The sequence below is a fragment of the Thermobia domestica genome, chromosome 13, assembly GCF_964235325.1.
Source record: "Thermobia domestica chromosome 13, izTheDome1.hap1.1, whole genome shotgun sequence".
NCBI classification, from domain to species: Eukaryota; Metazoa; Arthropoda; class Insecta; order Zygentoma; family Lepismatidae; genus Thermobia; species Thermobia domestica.
In genome coordinates, this window is record NC_137466.1 from 167335771 (window position 1) to 167356534 (window position 20764).

The following is a 20764-nucleotide window of genomic DNA, read 5'->3' on the forward strand; positions in this document are numbered from 1 at the left end:
TTTTCTACCCGGTATTTGATATTTTGTATCCTTTTGATCACCATGTCGTTCACGGTGTTGTGAAAATCGGACATCGTGATAAGAATATTTAAAATAAGTGATAATGCAATTGTTACTTTTCTGTGTGACAATATAAAACTAAATCCGTACATTTCCTGTTTTTCCAGGGCAAGAAGACTATGACAGACTGCGACCTCTCAGCTATCCACAAACTGATGTTTTCCTTGTTTGTTTTTCCGTTGTGTCACCATCATCGTTTGAAAATGTAAAAGAAAAGGTATTTATTTCTGATGTTTAACTGGTATGCTGTAAATAAATTATTCTAAGGTTTGAAAATGATTCTAACGTCGCATAGTTCTTCCCTTTATGTTGGAGGAGATGGATGCCACGCTAGCCACTAGACCAGCGGGTAGGGTATTCCAAATTTTGACTTACTGTCAAGAGACAAGAAGAAACAAGACTTTGTTTGAACTCTGTGTCCTTTTACGCACATACTCGGTTATTTACATAAAAATATATTTCCTTTGTAGAATTTTTGGAATCAAAGTATTCAGTTACTCCATGTATATGTTTTTAAATATAATGCTTTCAGAATAGAGTAAATGACAAGATATTCTCGAACCAGACACTATATATATTTGAAATTTGTTAGGTCGTTAAAGAAAACATTACATTGGATTTAAGACGAGTAAATGAGTGAATGCGCAGCACCAATCATCGGAGAATAGAATGTAGCTAATTTAAGTGTGGTGAGAAGGTAGTCTGTAAAATTTATTGGCGTAATAATATTGTGGGCGCCGACTTATTTACTTAAAAGGATCAGGAAGTAATATCCGAAATTAAATGATCTGGGGACCAACAAACTCTCAAAACAAGTGAAAATTTCACCCGTTGCCAGCCAAAGTAGCAAACAGCAGGAATACGCTTTAACGTTGCTTGCTCAGAAAAAACGAATTAAACCACATGCAGGAAAGTTAACAACTAATGGCATGCGACTATGAACTAATTGGATGATTCAAACAACTGAAATAAAATCACAGTTTTATTAGGCTTCGAGCCCAATACTCATTATACATTTTTTGTAAAGTATATTACAGTATAAAAATGGCTAGAGTAAATATTCGTCCACTGTTTTTACATATAAAGATGCATATGATTATCACGTAATTAAGCACATTTCTCCTTTCTTCTGTGGGAGCTCACTCGTTGCAGCTTGCGTCGTCCTTCGGTGGAAGCTCACTACTTGCTCCGTGCAGCGCCGAGTTCTTTTTAGTGCTCGTGAAGTATAGCCGTTTCGTAGGCTCGCCAACTAGACAGCAGCGTTGCTAGCTTGTGTGGTGACGTCACTCGGATGTCTACGTCACCTGGAGAGTTCTGTGGGGGAACTACCACAACATGTCCGTGGATTTTCTTTGGATACTTCCGTTTCCTACCACATTCTCATTCCACCAATTATTCCATCATTCACTTGCCTTAATCACCCGTCTTCTTAAAGGACATGATCGTGGGACGTTAACGAATTCATTCAATATTTTCACATCATCACGGAACTTAACAACCTCATTGATTTGTAAACTACGACGTAAAATAATAATCTGTTAAGTGTTTCCCTAAATATTTGTTTGCTTTTGCTGTGGTATTTAAACTGACTCTTTTTGTGTTGATTTCATGCAATTAATATGGTTAATTCTTTACAGTGGGTACCAGAAATAACGCATCATTGTCAGAAAACTCCATTTTTGCTTGTTGGAACACAGATAGATTTGAGAGATGACAATGCAACGATAGAGAAGCTTGCAAAAAACAAACAGAAACCAATAGCTTTTGAACAAGGAGAAAAGCTAGCAAAAGAGTTGAAAGCAGTAAAATACGTAGAGTGCTCAGCTTTGACACAGGTAAAGTACTTGGGAAAGAGATGAAATATTTTTAATTTACACTTCCTAATTTATTTTTTTTAACTATATGTAATAGTCTAACAAGTTCTCAATATTTTACATGTGATTTGAATATTAAGGTGAAATGTAAGTACTGCTCTATCAACTTCGTAGTCATCAATATTGTAAATGAACTTAAGACGAAATCTTTTTCAAACTGAATTTTAGGTGACGTTGCTAAGTGTCACAGATGCATAGAATAACAGTTCTGTTCCAGAAATTTAGAATTTACAGTGATTTCAGTTTGCTGCTAAAAGTAGCGTGGAATGACATTGTATTTACTTTACTAATATAAGCATTAAAAGGATGATTTTCTTCTAAACAGAAACCCCAATTTTTTTCTTGATTTCTTCGAAGTGTTTATTCCACACTATTATGCAGTAACACCCGCGTTACTAATATATTCAGTGGAAGAATGAAAATTAGTGTCTCGTAGTTACTCCTCATACTTTCAAATATTCCAGTGTTAAATCTTAACTATTACATAATCTAACAGTATCACGGAAATACATTATATTTCTTAAGTGAGGAAAGTTATGTGAAAATTGTAGTCAACTAAAATTTCCAAATAGTAAAGTGCTTTTACTTTTGATAATAATGTCGTTTGTAAACAGAATCAAAAGTTAGTCTTTACATTATTTGAACTTTGGAGTTTTGTATTTTATATGAATTCGACACTTACAGTAATTAAGTATATGCAATTTCTCAATCCGAAGAATACAAAATCAGCAGTTAATGCTGCTTTAAGTTTCTATCAATAATCAAAGCAAGTAGTCATTTTAGATATACAGGGTGGCCCAAAAGTAAGTATCAGTAAGTACCGTACTGATCAGCTCATTGCATTTTACATAATTTCTTATTGTTATCCATTAGATAGACTTTATTATTTGTTCTTAATAGCTTTTTACTTATACTTTAAGCTCGGAACCCATAAACTAGGATGTTATACATGGGGTGTATACCTACTTTTGGGTTACCCTGTATAGTATAACAACATTATTACATTCATTTAAAAGAAATATGTACAGATATAATTTTGTGACCCGAAACGTTGATTATACTAGGTTTCTTCATTCTGTTCTAGATATCCATAAGTGATTTCTGAAGTATTTAACCCGTAGTGAAAGTTAGTAATTGTCCTGTTTAATTCTTTTGATTGGCTGTCTTAGTAGTCTTAAATTTATCATTCGTTGCCCCTTTTTTACTTTCTAAAAAATTAATTTATTTTGCAGAAAGGATTGAAGAATGTATTTGATGAAGCTATTCTCGCTGCTCTGGAACCTCCAGAACCAGTGAAGAGGAGAAAGTGTGCCATTTTATAATAATTCGAGTTTCTGGAATCCTTAAAAATATGAAGTAAGTGCCACTACATTTGATACTAGTCATATGAAACAAAAGGCTAAATATCCTTATTGAGAATACAATGCTTGTTGAGGTAAACTACAAATGTTTCCTGCGTATATAAAATGTTTGTACACAGGCAATCGGATAGTTCATGGTAACTTGCAAAGTCTTAATCCAGTTAATTCTCTTGTTTTAGCTACCTTTATTATAAGATCTGTTACCTACTGTTGACAAGAATTACAATACTGGTTTTGAAGTTATCCTTCAGCGTGATTGTACAAAATGAGTATGTTGGGTTCTGGTAGAAACATGTGAATTCCGAGACTAGTCTAATGAGGTGTTCCAGGGAACCATGTGATGGCTGTAGCTCTGTTTAAGAGGAGAAAATCACAATCTGAAATCTTCAGTAACTGAAAAGAACTTAAGACAGGTTTTCAGAGATACTGTAACACAGGAACCATTGAGAACCATTCCAGGATAGGTCGAATGCGCAAAGTGAAAGAGCCAGAAGATTATGAAAGCAGTGGCGCCGCGTATTCGAAGAAATCCTGACAAATAGGAATTGATGGCTCATGAGCTGAACATTTCTGATATGTCGATGTCTCATGTTCAGAAATTATTTAGAATTAAGAGCTTACCAGCAAAGTATTGGTCACTTGCTCACTTCATAGCTGAAGGCTCAGAGAGAGCTCATAGAGTTCTTCAGCATTACGCAAAGGGTGGCCATTGGAGGATTCTCTACATTAATGAAAACATCCTCAGAATTGAAGATTCTTTTAACTGTCAAAATGACAGGGTGTATGCCTCCTTATCCCAGAACGCTCATGCAAAACGTCAAAGATTCTGAGAAGCCTTACTCGCCTTAGTGGTGGTTTTGTTCGAGGTGTCGTATAGCGCCACAGTGGAGCTCCACTTCTTTGAAAATGGTGTAAAAACGTCTGCAGAAATGTACCAAAAGGCGTGTTGGCGCCTGTTGTATTGATGAGCATCATGTTTCATAATGAGCAGTGCTTCGAACAGGATTCAGTATCTGCTCACAATCAGGTACATTGCTGAAGTGGCTTCAGGGGAATGTGCCTTATTTCATCTTACCAGCTGATTGGCCTTAAAGATACTTAAACGGCTGAACTACAAATAATGATCCGTGCTTGAGGGTATGGTCTGAAGGGAGAAACATCCCAATATTGAGTCTTAAGTATCCTCTACTGAAGGCAATAGCGAATTTTTCGGTAGAGACTGTATTGTTAAGTGAAAGTGAGTGATTATAAATATTAGGCTGTCTAAAAAGTGTTGAACCTTTGGAGGTCAAAATTGAGAATGCATTTATTGTTATTGAAAGGTAACATTATGGAAACTATATATGAACCGTTTTGTTCAGTAACCTGGCGTTTTTGCGACACCACCATAATCCTGTCGCTATACAATTCCTGTAACTTTATTAAGTGTTGTTTCCCCAGACCTTTTTTGAAACAAACACCACCATTCAGGGAGTTCTGCAGAGATCAAAACAAATAATAGTCTGATGGTGCGGGCTATTCGGTGTATGCATTGAAACCTCCCAGCCAGATTCTCGCAATTTCTGACGGGTCGTTAAAGATATATGCAGTCTGGAATTATCAATGTGGTATATGATATCTTTTCAGCAGCAGCACCTTGTGATGCATTAAGCTCGCCAACGCACATTATAACCTTCCTGGTCGTCAGCGTCTAGTTTTCCACAAACTATGCTAAGCGGTTAGCATACGCGCCTTACTCTGGTTCAATTCTCGGGGAGCTAATGTAGTTCGGATCCCACGGTAAGTTGTAGGTTCACTTTTCATATAGCCTCAATGCTGAAAGAGACGCTAAACTCAAACTGAAATCAAATCAAAAGTTACAGACTGGAAGCATCTCTTTGCTTCGACCACGATCTTTTTCGCCCATTTTTGTCGTAATTATCTACTTTCCACCACTCGTGATCAACCGCTGTAGAAGTAGCTCCAGTTCGTTTCGTTTGAGTAGATTTGCAGATTAGAAATTTGATCGAGTAAATATTCATGGGTAAGATCATGTGGCATCCAAACATGGAGCTGTTACTTGTAGCCAAGTGGTTTAACACTATTTGGTGATGGATGTTTACGTCATTAGTGATATCATGATTGCCTACATCCCGGTCTTGGTCAGCTTTTGCTCGGTGATTCGTTGTCATTTCGAGGAGCATCGTGGACTCCAAAATTTCCAGAACAAAAGCGACTGAATCTTTATTTTGGCTGTTACTCTGATAACGTATCTCCCATAAACAGCACAAATTTCTAAGCGGGCCTGCGCAGCATTGCGCCTTTATCGAAATAAAATGGAAGATGTGACACAGCTTTGTGAAAAGTTCATATCTTATGTTTGATGAAAAGAATAGCAACTTTTTGCACACCTATTAGCTTCAGTTATCACTGTCAAATGCTGTTAGACCTGACCTGTTGCGTCCGAAATACTAGAGATCTGGGATGCCTCTCATTTTAATCAATATCTGTAAGTGTTATGCGTCGTTATTGGCTATTTATTTATTTGTTTGTTTGTTTGAGATTGCTGTATTTAGTAACTTGTTTTTGCTAGTATTAAAAAGTCACTCTGCTTTGATTTCTTCATTATATTGCTAGGGGCACGGTGGCTCAATGGTAAAGCCACCACCAATTCTTTCATCATTCACTTGCCTTAATCGTAGTCTTCCTTAGCGTAACAGGTATAATCGCGTGGGACGTTAAACTGAAAGATTTCATTTCATTTTATTATATTGCTAATGATTTCAATAACTCGACAAAGTAATAATGCTTTTCGTGTTTAATTAAGGTGTTTCATTACATTCAAAGAAAAAATGCACGAATTGGGCCGGGTATCGAACCAAGATTCTCGGGTTACTACGCTACTTACTCTTTCTAAAGTGGCACACGGTTTTCCATTACTCTGTTTCTATTAGGTCAGCGCATAGTTTTTTTTTTTAGAGTACATGGACTTAATTAAAACTCCAGTTGTGCTTGGACAATCAGTATGTGTGTGACAGAACCCCTTAGCGGGTTGAATAACACGATCCTCTGTATATTTGTATAAAAATAGTTTATATTAGTTATTTTATAACTTTTATTGGTATTTTGAATTATTTTTAAATAGTCAGTGTAAGAAATAAAAGTTTCAGCAATATCGTTAATTCATGTACTTGTTTCTATATGTTCTTTCTCTTTACAGCGGAAATCCAATCCTTGTCAGCTTTCCAACTTAACAATACCTCATTATGCATCACCGCAAGAACCCGTATGGCAGGGTCATAACATGTGATATAGAAGTTGAACAAGAAAATCCTATGCAGTGGATGTGAGGATGTAAGACTTTTTTTTTACTAAATAAAAACTTCTGTATCAATATGAACGTTGCAAAATGAGGAAATATAGTGGAAGTCCGAAATAATACTAGCTTTGTAACGAGAGAAAAGGAACAAAACATCTATTAACACTATTCAATAGCTAATCAATAATTCAAGACGGTTCTCTTATATACATTTTGATTGGAACAGTGCTTCTGTATATGACGGCTTGTGAAGAAATTTCGGAATCACATATACCTGTGCCGTTTTGTATGCATCATATGGTTCCATTGTCCATTCTGTATAATACAAATGACTTAAGAAATCGTGCAGTCAGTGATCGGTAGAGTAAAAGAAAATTGGGGTATCTGTATTGTGAAAACCAGATTCGTTTATTATTTACCAATTAATCTACTATAAATTCAATTAACATAGATACGCATAAGGCTGTTAAAAGTTCATTTTCGTTCAAATCTTCAGGTCATGGGTATATTTTTTTAGCTAGTTAAGGAATATATTTCACGTTTAACAATACTTGAAAAACTATTTCCAATGGTAATTTTTCTAATGATCTTGATATGATATATATTATGTATAGTAGAAACTGCTATTGAAATTTTGAAATTGGTGATACCGTACACTATATAAAAAGAAATTTCTAAATTAGATAAGTAATGAAATTCGTAACCAGAGGGAAGGTTAGATACTGTATACATTACGAAATAGTGGTTGTATTAATATGGTAAAGAAAGAAAAAAAATACTGACTACGCACAAATGTTTCACATTGGGTAACATTCTAATACGCAAGGTATTGCATATTTCTGCTTGCTGCATTCAATGAACAATTTCCGTACGTAAAATGTTGAATTACGATGAGAATTCTATCATTATATATTTAAATATTTCCTGTAACTTGGAGTGAATAACATAAATCAAGTGTACTTTCTGAATTTATTATATCTGGATTTTTTAAAAACAATAAAAAAGTAGTAGTTTAACGTATGTTAGTCGAATGTGAAATACATATGGTGCTCGCTCCTTCTTCGTCCATTATGGGTATTAAAAAAGAATATTCTTCCAACTCTGGTTACTTTGTAATATAACTGAAATCAAATTGAACTATCCACTGCAAATATATATCTATATAATGCCTAATTTAAACTTTTGCAGGTCTGTAATTAAAATATGACTGTAGTAGTATTTGTGTGCATTTATTACAAAATGTATAATGCGCAACTGTGGTTGTATGCATTAGTAATGTAACAGCAACATGTGAAAATTGAAAGCAACTTTTAATACCAGCAAATATGTAATGTAATAATAGAGGCGTTTAAAAAATCCTACACACCTAGTACATTTCAAAAAGAAAGTTGTTTCAGGACGGATCAATTAATAAAGAATGGAGGAAAATACAACTAGATATGATCCTTTTTCTAGCGTTATCAAGTGTAGAAAATGCTTTCAAGTCAAGATGCCACGACTCCGGACAGGGTATTAGAATTGTTTGTATTGGTGGTGCACAACACGTCTATCAATGTGAAATCTACAAAGTGCTTTACTGCAAAGGACAGAAGGCATCTGGATGTGACTGTAACATAAAGAGAGAGAAATCCTATTTCTGATGGGAGCGGAGAGTAGAATTACTGATTTGTAAATATTATATCCATTTGGGAAGATAATTTATTGCAAACACTTTTCTTCCCAGACCGCAGGAGTAACTAGTCTGTACGTATTTTATTTTTCCGCAAAAGATTTAATATATTCTTGCTCTTCTTAAAGACTTACATTAACGAAATATATTATGAAGGACTTAGTATTGATTACAGACATTGCTACAAGTGATCACTGTAAAGGAAATTGAATTGATACTTCAGTTGCCTTGAATTACTTTTAATTCTCTTAATTTACATTTCTGTGGAAGTTAAATAAGTTGTTTGCATATAATACGAGTTAGGATAGTGCCATGGTAGAAACAATTTATTCTATCTTCTTTTCAGGTTCGATTACAATTTTAGTTAATTGTATACAGATAGTTTAATTATGGTGTTCAAGGTACCCAGAATAAATATAATAAATTCTACATTATTTCATGCTTCTTTACAAATGTGTGTATTTAATCTTTAACTGTATTTCTTTTACTTGTCCGGAGACTTAGTGTGTTATTCTCGCTGCGTAATCTCGAGAAAACTAAGGATGGCGAAGATAAATTCTCGCTGTTACATGTGTTTCTTGGATCAGAAGATACATCCTACCAGACTTCTTCCTCTCAAGATAAATACCGCATTGAATGTGTCCGTCTGCCTCCCTGTGCTGCTTATGGTACATTCTAAACAGGAAAAACAAAATGTTTCTCTCCAGTTTATGGAAGTCTTTATCTTACGCTGTGTAACCCTTAATTTTGAATCATTTAATGTTCTCAATAATAGTCATGAAATTGCAAGGTCACTGGTTGGGAAGAAAGAATTGTAAAATTAGTGTAAATTCGATTTCGAATATTTTCTTTGATGTCGATCAATTTCAGAATTACCAAAACAGAAATTGATGTATATGAAAAGAAACCGGGGTCAACTGGACAGACCCGACTCATTAGCAATCTATATATAGGATAAGGAATGAAGTTGTTCTTGAATCAAGGAGAAACCAATAGTGTAGAGATAATAAGAGGACAATTATGCATAATCGGGGAGGTTAAACTGAAATATTTTATTTCTTTTTTTCTTCCATCATTCACTTGCCTTAATCATTCGTCTCCATTAGCTTAATGGGCATATATGTGGGTCATTAAACTGAAAGATTTCATTTCTGCTATCAAATATTTGGGAACCCCTTTTGCCGAGAGCTCGTGCGTATCAGTCATCATAAATGCCCACAATCTCTGTCACACGTTTTGCTGAGATTTTCAATAATAATGTCATGAATTTCATCCACAATTTCGGGGACAGTCAGTGTTCTTGGTCTTCCTGCACGTGGGATATAATTTGTTCATTAATATATTTAAAAAAAAAATGTACATACAGAGATATGCTCCTTAAAACTGTACCAATTTAATCATTCTACCTGCAATCCGTTTAGGTTGGGCTGCGAACTCTTCAGCAGCCTCTCGTCACTGAGAAGCTAAATAGATGGATCAAGCGTGACGTGTTTCCACCAGTACTTACAGTATTTGTTTGTGGGTTTTAAAGACATGAACTACATTTGGAAATTACGTTACGTTTTACAATGACAGAACTGATTTTTTTGTTTAATCTCTAAAAGAAGAAACTTGAAAGAGCAAATGGATCAAAGATAGGGTAGGTAGTGACATGAATAAAAGAAAGAAAGAAAAAAAAAAAAAAAGCTACGCCGCCCTGCGGTTTCTTTACCTAGCAGACATATTGTTTGGAACCGAAAGTATTAATTATGAACTCACTAAGGCTGAGAGCAGAAATGACGAAATCACTTGATTCGTACATTGCCTATAATATAACAGGGTATCATATCGTAAAGTCACGCTAGGCCTGTACATCGAAGAGAATTTTCATTGTAATTATTATTTCCATAGGTTTTGATACACTATGCCAGTTTCTCAACCGGGGGGTCGCGAAGATAAGCGGAAGAGATAAAATATAGTTAGAATCTAATACCGGAGAATATTTTTAAATGTTATTTTGAATTTTGTTCTGATTGGCATATTTTTATTTTTATACATACTGTTAAGAACAACAAAAAGTAAGTTTACTAAACATTTTCAACAGGTGCAGAATTTTTAAAAATCAATTTAAATTAAAGAGGTACGATATGAAACTAACAACAACTGCATATTGACATACCAGAAAAATACAAATGCAACAATACCTGCATATTGAAATACAATTAAAATTGAAAACTAATAAGCACAGACTAAAAAAAAGACCACAAACGCAACGAAAAACTGGAAATTTGGCGACAGTAGCGCCTGTAACACGTGACAATGGAACTAACCAATCGATCTGACGTCACTTAATGTGGAAATTTCGAAAGTAACCACTAGATTTTTGCTCCTTTAGTTGCATTTGAGGAACAGCTTTTTCTGTTGACGTGTTTCGCGGAACTTGGATATTTTCAAACTGAACTCTTTAAAAGAAAGAAAATTCTATTAATATACAAAAAGCTGGAATGGAACGTCTAGTCCAAAGACACACACACACACCAAAAAAAAAAAAAAAAAAAAAAAGCTTATCTCATCTTTCTGCACTACATCTAACACTGACGAGGGAACCTATCCAAGTGTAACTCTGACTTCGAGTCGAAACTATGGCCGTTGGATACCTTGTCCCAAAAGAACATAACACGAAATGGGATACATCCTCGATCTCAACCGTTGCGGAGATATAAGCGTGAAAAGTTAGAAATTGAGCTCCATACTATACATTACAAAGTCAAATTCCGGGTCAGATTTTTCGGAAACGGTCGGGTAAGGAAACTCAGCGAATACATATGAAATTAGTATGGGGAGTCCAGCACGTTTTGAATGAAAAATTTGTGTCCCCGGGGCACACGCAGGATCCCAGGCGGGACCTTCTAACCCTCCACGACGGTTGCGATTAACAATGTATCCTTTCTCTTCTGGGACACAAAATCCAATGGTCATGGTAATTTTATGGTCCATTGGTCATTCTAAGTCTTATACTTGGATTGGTCATTCACTTATACTTGCATAAGGTCCGTTGTGCAACTCTGTGAGAGACTCTGCAGCAATTTGCTTTACTTCAATATCTTGCACTTTTAAACGTGTTTTTCTGTTTTGTTATTGTCGCAACTTAACGGATTTAGAAGCGTGGTTATAGATTTTCTGATGTAGGTTGTATTGACATTTTGACCAGTTGCCCGTTTGCACAGGGTTATCGTAGAGAGTTGAGACTTGTGCTATCTTCTTTTAGTTAACAATAGCTTCCATACAATATGCTACTTGACCCCCGGTTCCATTTGCAAATTTTGAGTTGGACCCCGCCTGGGACCGTGTGTGTGCCTCGGGGACACAATTTTTTATTCAAGAGGTGCTGGGCTCCCCACACTAATTTGATATGTATTCACTGAATTTCTTTACCCGACCGTTTCCGAAAAATCTGACCCGGAATTTGACTTTGTAATGTATAGTATGGAGCTCAATTTCTAACTTTTCACGCTTATATCTCCGCAACGGTTGAGATCTAAGATGATCCCTTTTCGTGTTATGTTCTTTTGGGATAAGGTATCCAACGGCCAAAGTCTTGACTCGAAGTCAGAGTTACACTTAGATAGGTTCCCTCGTGAAATGCGAAGCAGACGAACACAATATGCCAGTTACTATCATAACTCATGATGTCATGTTCCGAGAGCGATGGCAGCGCCATTCACACACAACAACACTGATCCCACCCACCGGGAGCGATGATTGGTTCGTTCTTTGTGTAAACGATCCAAACTGATTTCAATAGCGCATATAGGAAGTTGCTCATCTGTATGTATTCTAGTCTGTGCTAATAAGATACCTGAGCATGATGTGATTTCACTAGTGCAGCAATATCCGGTTCAATTTTTGTGACGAACATTATCAAGTCATTTTCAACTGATAAACGATTTCTTGTCTTTGTTTTAATGCTTACCATGGAAGAAAAACCACTTTCGCACATGTACGATGTAGCAAATGGAATTATTACTTTTAAAGCAGCAGGTACCAGACCAGGACATTCTTCTCTCCTCTTCAGCCAGAGCTACTCCAAGTCTTAGTTACAGAAAACCAGTTGCAAGAACTTGTCGCACGATAATTCTATAAGTTGGTCAAGGAGTTGTGGGCTCAGATTAACTACTTTGATGGCCTCTTCAATGAAGGGATTCAATATCCATCTTGAACCAGCACTTTCATTGTAGGAAATATATTACTGTATCCACTATATGCGAGAAATGGATTCTACTATTATAGAAATAGAAGAATATCGTGAGATCTCCGCGATAGGTATATTAAAGATCCCACTGGCAAGAGGATGTGATAAAATGGGGATCGTGATAGGAGTTAGGTTGAGAACCACTGCACTATGAAATTTATCTCAATGTTATACTATGTTGTTCCGATTCATCTTATTTTGCAAACGTATGTGCATTGAATACTGTCGGTGGATGTCCATCTTCTTATCACAAAAGATAGTTTCAGGTTTGTGGTAACGAATTCGATCGCTAAGTACAGGACTCAAGAAATTATTGCGGATAATTTGGAAGTGTGTTGTGTATTCACTTGCAGCTGTTGTGTGAGTGGTCATACGGCCTTTTGGGAGGGCCACATTTGTACCCTTACCGACATTATAGTTCGAGCGAAATAAGTAAAAAGGTGTGATGAAAAGCTTCGGTATATCATAGAAAAGTATCACATCGTGTTAAATCGCAATAAACTGGCATCTCTGTTGTTGCTGGACCCTCCAATATAATTGGGGATCGTAGATATGAGAGGTTTGGGTATAGTCCCAATGAGGTGCAAAGAGTGAGCTTCTTGGTGCGATGGAATAACAGTTTCATAGAACAATAGCCAGCGACCTTAAATCGCGTAACTGCGCAAGATTTTCATCTGGCAAAGAAGCATAATGCTCGAGCTCAAGTGTGGAGACGAAGAACAAGATGGAGGTTTGTAGTGACTGGACAAGGCATGAGTGTGTCAGAAAATGATGAAAAGAGGGCCATCTTCTATCATCCCCGTGATTCCGAAGATTGCTCTGACGGGACGTGAATGTGCGAAGTTTTCACGTGGCTTTATGGCTGTTGGTGGTTATTGCTATAACGGTAAACTTACGCTGCGCAGAGTAGATAAAAAGTATAAAATTAATGTGCATAGTGGGCAAATGTTTTGGTCCCCTTATATACCACCATGATATTCCATCCGTACAGGCAGCGCAACATTTCGTGTTATTCACCAGGACAAGGCGTCCAGTTATATGGCGAAGTAAACAGAGATGCACAGGTTGGCTCAATAAACCTTCCACATTTTAAAGGCTATTAAAGCAAAGTACTGCAGAGGAAAACTTGTTTATTCAAAAATATAAAATGGTATTGAAAACTGTTAGTAATTACTAGAGACACGATTTTGTGGTAAATAAAAATTCGCAATTTCGTTATAAAAAATATGCGTAAAGAGGGATAAAATCGTGAATAAAAATTCAATGTAAGAACACTTTTTTCCTTGGCAATTACAATTAGTTACCTTTTATTTCACCTTAATTTCCACTCATCAACCACCATGATATAAGCTTATGCATGACTATATCAAACAATATTTGAGTTTTTAAAAAATAACACTAAGCATCCTCACTGAATAAAAATACCATTTAAAGAAAAAACACACACAGAGAGAACATTAATAGAAAAAAATAACTTTAGTGTTCACAGTTTACTTATGCAAATAACATTTAAGTATTGTTTCAATGTTTTCTGGTGTTAAATTGGTTCTTTTGTTGGTAAGTATGTCATTGTAAGAAGAGAGAGCCCTCTCCACATGAACATTCGAAACTGATATGTACACTCATGTCCAAAATGATTGTCGCATATCTGTAATAACTGTCTTTTTGTAAGACATAATTTGATAATGCTTTTGTAGGACTTTTAATACTGATACTATGTGTATAACGGGAAATGAATATTTGTGGTAATTTCATGGGGAAAGAATTATAAATACGAAAATTAGTATGAGTGAAACAAAATGTTGCTAAATGGACAAGAAAGATTTATTTTAGTTTTTTTTTTTTTTTATTTACTGCTCTTTTGACATTAAATGTGTTGCATACATGTCTTTGCTGATTATATACATACTAAAAATGTAAGAAATACGGGGCAAATTCGTTATCAAATTATATTCCTACAACAACATATTTATAGACATGCGACAATAATTTTGGACAGAAGTGTACATTAGTTGGGGACACTTTCCAGCGATTTCTGAATGCTCATTTAACATACCGCGCAACACTTTCCACACTATCCACTTCACCCGTAGATACCGTTTGGAGCTCGCATGTAAAATTTCAAAAATTCATGGTTTTCTCAAAAATGAGAATTTTCATCACGCATTGCGTTGAAAAATTGTCACTTTTCAGTAAATTTCGTGGAATATCGGGACTTGTTGCAAATTTCGCTACTTCGACAGAATTTCACGTTTAGTCGCGAGCGTTATATGGCCTAACAAATGGTGAAAAAGTATATATTTTAGGTACACAACGTTTTTGCACAAAACGGATACATTTTGCGTTTTCATGTGTCATCAAAAAATCGTCTCTAGTAATTACTCTCTTCTGTTTTGTGTTTAAATTACACAACAATTGAGAATGCAATTATTATCAATAATACCCAATAAAATATCCCACTTTCGATCGGCTGTAGCTGTCAGTAGAGAAGTGTGGATCGTCGCTTCCGTTCACCACTCCTGCCATTTGCAATCATCATGGTTTAGTCAGGATCTCATCGCGCGTACGAAATCGAATGATTACAGTGCAAAGAGCTTTTCGCTTAAATTTTGCTATTCCACGTAACCAAAATATTCCTGATCGAAAGACTATCTTGCAGTGGATCGAGAATTTCCGAACAATGGATTCGGCGGTGGAAAATAAAATTGCCGACCTAAAAGTGCTCGTATGTCTGAGGATATTGAGACTCGTGTGTGCCATTTTTTAGTCCCCAAAATTTTATTTATTTTTATTTTATTTTATTTTAGTTCAAGCACAACACAACAGGCTCTAGGCCCAATTATTGTGTTGTCTTTGACAACGAAATACATAATAATACAAAACAGTGAGATATACAAATAAATAAAAGAAATACACATTACAAAATAGACAATTTAAAAATACACATTTATATTGTCTTTAGCACATGTGCTCTTTATATGCCGTTTCCAAAACATGCCTGTTTAATTGTTCTTTTGTACAAACTTTCCGACATGCTAAATATATCGATATTGAAGTCTTTTTCAACCTCATTGTGGAAAGTGCTTATCCTCCATATAGGAGATTTCCGAAGGATATTTGTTCTTGCCTATCTATGATAAAACGTAGATGTGTTTCCTATCCTCGTTCTGGTTGATGGGACTTGGAAACAAAGCAACGAACGCAGCTCAATAGAGTCAATTTTATCATGTATTAATTTATATAAAAATATTAGATCGTTATATCTTCTTCTTTCGTATAAAGTGGGTAGTTGATAATTTTCCAGTAACTCTTTGTAAGATTCATATTTCGGGTAAAGCCCAGTTTTCCTGTACGTTAGAAGTCTTAGGAATTTTTTCTGTATTCCCTCAATCATATCACAGTATTTTTGCATATTTGGTGTCCACACAACAGTAGCATATTCTAATTTTGACCGAACGTAAGTGAAGTACAATTTCATTAAAGTTAAATCATTACGAAACTCTTTACCTAGCCTCATGATAAAACCAAGGTTTCTATAAGCCTCGCTCGTTACTGTTTCCATATGATGCTTAAATGTTAAATTTTGATCAAAGAAAATTCCAAGATCTTTGATATACTTGGGAGAGCTTAATTTTGTCCCATCAATCGAATAAGTATAGTCTACATAACTACTCTTACGTGTAAAACGTAGGAAGTTACATTTATTTACATTCATTTTAAATTTATTTTTATTACACCATTCCATAATGTTAGTTAAGTCTTGTACTTTCTCGCAATCATCAATTGAATTTACCTTAATATATATTTTGAGGTCGTCTGCAAATAGAAGACAGTTAGCATGTTTAATTCTAGTCGGCAAATCATTCACTGCCAAGAGAAACAAAAGCGGTCCGAGATTTGAGCCCTGGGGAACTCCTGACAAAGGATTGAACTTTTCAGAGATGCACCCTTTATAAACAACTGATTGCCTACGGTTACTTAAGTAGGAAGATATTAACTGTTTGTACTCTTGAGAAAAGTGGAAAGAGTTTAGTTCGGCTAGTAAAATGTCATGATCCACTAGGTCGAAGGCTTTAGAAAAGTCAGTATAGATTACATCCACCTGATTACCTTTATCAATCTCCGTTGAGATGTAGTTAGTAATGATGGCCAGGTTCGTGGATGTTGATCTATCTCGTACAAAGCCGTGTTGATAGGTCGATAGCACGGGTTTCACATGATTCAGAATACGTTGATAAATAATCTGTTCAAATACCTTTGAAAATGGTGACAATACTGATATGGGTCTAAATTTATCTACATCTCTAGTTCCGTTGGCCTTCGGTATCGGACAGATTATGGTTTCTTTCCACTTTTCTGGAAAAATTCTTGTCTTTACTGAGATATTCGCTATAATATGTATGGGATATTTAAGAATGTCCATACAACCTTTTAGTATATAAGGTGGTATGCCATCTGAACCACACGACGTTTTTGGCTTCAATTTTCTTATCGCTTCTTCTACTTCTTCCATTTTTATTTCATTGAGTACTAACAGATCTAATGTATCATATACAGGTTTGTCAGGAGTGTAATATTGTGTACTATATTTAGCACCGACATCTGAGTATACTGACCGAAAATAATTAGCAATATCGTTGTTGTTTTTTAATTCCTGACCATTAAAGGCAAGAAACCCAGTTGAAATATGTTTAGTTTTACTTTTAATGTAGTTCCAGAAATAACAAGGATCCGTGCCTATTTTATTTTCCGTTTCTAATATGAACGTTCTAAGAGCTTGCGATATTTCTAGTTTTATTTCCCTGCGCATTTTGCGAAACTCCTCTCTGTGAAATGAAATATTCCCCTTTCCACTTTTCGTGATGGTATGATTTTGCTTTAAGTTTTTTAATGATACTAGCCGTAAACCAGCACGGATAATTTTGGTTAGTGAGTTTCTTAGGAGGAACACTTGCACCAAAAACGTTATGGAGTATTTCGTAAAATTTATCTACTACAACATCAACATCATTTGAAAGCTTAAGACAGTCCCAATTCACATGTGATAAATCGTTATACATTTTTAAGAAGTTAGCCCTTCTAAAGTTGTAACCCTGGAAGTTATTTTGGGATATCATTTTTGGTGGTCGTTTATATGACAATAAGATTACCAGTGCTGGATGATGGCGATCTTCAGACACCAATGACATTTCCGCTCTTTCAACTTCCACTCCTTCTATGCTAGATATTACTAAATCTAATGTACGATTATTTTCGTTTCCAACATTGTTATATGGACTTAGACCAAACAAGCTCATGAAATTATACAAACTTTTACAAGTACCAGTTGAATGCTCAAAAGAAAATGCCACTCCTGTTATTTCTGGAATATTAAAATCTCCAATACACAAAACAGCACTTCCCACAGAAATGTTGCCCTCAATGAATTGAAAAAATTTTCGTAAACCCATGTTTGAATCCGGTGGTATATAAACAGCACATACGTATACATTTGATGACCTGATTGTTATCTTTGCTATTACACATTCAAATCCCCTATCATATGAAGCAATATTATAAACAGAGTGCACGTGCAGCCCAGCTACAACTACCCCCCCTCCTTTAGCCCTCCCAGTCAGTTCAAGATTCCTATCTTGGCGAAATACGGTATATCTTGAATCAAAGAATTCCGCGTTGTGTATACCATCACAAAGCCCACTCTCAGTTATTATAATTAAATCGTAATTATTTGCTAATACATTTGTATAGAATTCAAATTGTTTGCTTCGTAGTCCATTCGCGTTTTGATAATATACAGTAAATTGTTTATTTTGAGCACTGCTTTTGTTATCAGATTTGCTGGGGGGATTAACAATGCAGCAAACTGAGTCATCCTTCTGTCAAGGTCGCCCCTTTCCCCTTCCCCGAGACACAGTTGATGCTCTTGTTTTTCTTGAAGGATGAGAACTAGAGGGTTGATTGTGGGGGGTAACTGGTTCACTCACCTGTGCTTCGGAATGACATTCCTTTGCCACTGTTGCCATCTCCGGATTCTGATCCTCTTTTGGACTCCATACACTTACTGCGGTATTCACAGACACTTCACTATTATTCAGACACACTTCACTATTATTCAGACGCACTTCACTGTTATTCACACGCACTTCACTCTTCGCAGCCTTTAATTCAGTTAGTGTGTAAGGTTTGTTGTCTATATAGAGTTTATCAAACCGAAGCCTAGCGTTCTTTCCACGAGATTTCTCCTCCTTTAAAAACATGTTAAGTTCTCTTCGAGTCTCTCGAACAGCTCTTGAAAAGTCTTCCGTTATAACAACAGGAGAACCTTTTGCACGAAATGCATTTTTTAGAATTATTATTTTGGTCTTATACGAAGAAAGTTTAGCAATGATTGGAGAATTTTGACCCTTCCCTAGACGATGTGCCCTTTCAATATCATGCGAACTAAGTTCGATTCCCAATTGTTCCTTGCAAAATGCTCTCACTAAGTTTTCAGATTCTTCCCACGTTTCATTGGGTTCTCGTCGTATGTTACGGAATATAATGTTGTTTCGTCTCGAGTGATTTTCCAGTTTGTCGATAGTTTCCCTATTTATTGCGATCTCCTGCCTTAGCATTTCATTGTCCTTCCGTAAGTTAGTTACTTCCTCCACTACATTATCCATCTGCTTCTTGAAATCTCCTACCATGTCATACAGTCCTGTAATTTTCTTATCCATTTCTTCTAATTTCTTGAATAAGTCGTCCGTTGAATAAGGCCCAGGGTTTGTCTCAAGGCCGCTAATTATTAGGAGAATCGCTACTACCGTGCTCTGCAAGGAAACATGCTACAGCTGTTGGGCTTCCTAGGGAGAGTGTAATAAGAATTTTATAAGAAGATTTGCACTTCCACCCTTATAAAATTATGGGTATCCAAGAACTTAAACCAGCAGATTTTTTAAGACGCCAGCAGCCATGTGAGAACAACCTGCAGTGTTCCAAAAAGATGCTGTTCTTTAGTGTAGTGATGAACATTTCCATTTAAGTGGTTGTGTAAACAAAGTTTCTTGGGAATTGGTTTGATCATAACTCACGAAAGACCATTATTAGTCATTATTTTTAAGAGAAGGATGCAATAGTTACAGTAACGTCCCATTGTTACGTTGCCGTGCTTGGGAACTTAAGGATTCAACTTCAGACTGAATGACTTTGATGTTCGGTTCCAACAAATTGGCACTGCAGCGCACATCACTGAGATGTCACAGTGCCAAGATACCTTCCTGGAAAACTTATCTCGTTACGCAGTGATGTTGCTTGGCCGCGCCGTTCACTAGACCTCACCCCAAATGATTTTTTTTCTTTCGGGTTACCTTAAACTTAAGGTTTACACATGTCTGCCTACACTCTCGGCGATCTCAAGAGAGCAGTTAAAGCCGAGGTAGCAGCTATTCCACAAAACGTGACGTCTGGTACTGATAGCTATCAGAAATTGTCTTCAAATTTGTATTGATAACAATGGGTAAGCATAAGCAGACGTTTTTTTACAAAACCAAGTAATTACGAACTCTAACCTTCAAAGTGTATTGTCAGTTGTCATTTCAAATCAGAACAAAGTAATTATAAATTGCTTTCAATACCTTTTTTTATATTTTTGAATAAATATTTTGTATCTGCAATACTTTATTAGCCTTCAAAATGTGGAGGTTTTATTGGGTCACCCTGTATATGGCATGTGTAACTGGAATGCTTTATATATATAATTAATTAATTAATTACAAACATTCCTTTGAAATCACTTGGTGCATCATCCGTGGATTTTTATAGGTTCCCGTTATTGAAACGAACCTTAGGCCATTGACAGTTGCGCACACTACGATCTTTGGAAAGTTTGTCAAGAGGAATGGAACTGACGTGATCAAATAATGGTTCAACAATCTTCTTTAGTGGAAACAGTTGCAGGACAATAGCTTTCATATCGAGCACAATCACTGGTGCCGTCGCGTTATTTAGCTGGTAGACGTGACAACTTTATTTACAAACCTGGAATAACCTTCTATACATACTTGTGCTTTGAGTAAAATCCTATTATACGCCTACGCCTATTATTATATATCTTCGATCAAAATATGAACCTTTTGCCCTCTAAAAATGAAATTGTCTCTAATATGCAGTTTTACGTAAGCAAACAAACTCCTTCGTAAACGTAATATTGCGTGACTCGATTTATTTGGAAGTTCCACGAAATGTTGCAGATTTGTCTCATCGATGTGAATTCTCTTGTTCGCCATATGTCCA

The 20764-nt window shown here is 35.9% G+C and overlaps 1 protein-coding gene across 2 annotated transcripts in view; it reads left to right on the forward strand.

Moving 5' to 3' along the window:
• Positions 1–8691, forward strand: part of Cdc42 (Cell division cycle 42) — a 31973-nt gene extending 23282 nt beyond the window's left edge. For both annotated transcript variants that reach the window (XM_081736817.1, XM_081736816.1), the window contains exons 4-7: positions 168–277; positions 1698–1895; positions 3167–3290; positions 6495–8691. In XM_081736817.1, the coding sequence (XP_081592943.1) occupies positions 168–277; positions 1698–1895; positions 3167–3256 (398 nt within the window). In that variant the 3' untranslated portion in view covers positions 3257–3290; positions 6495–8691. The remainder of the gene's footprint in view (positions 1–167; positions 278–1697; positions 1896–3166; positions 3291–6494) is intronic.
• The last annotated feature ends 12073 nt before the right edge of the window (positions 8692–20764 follow it).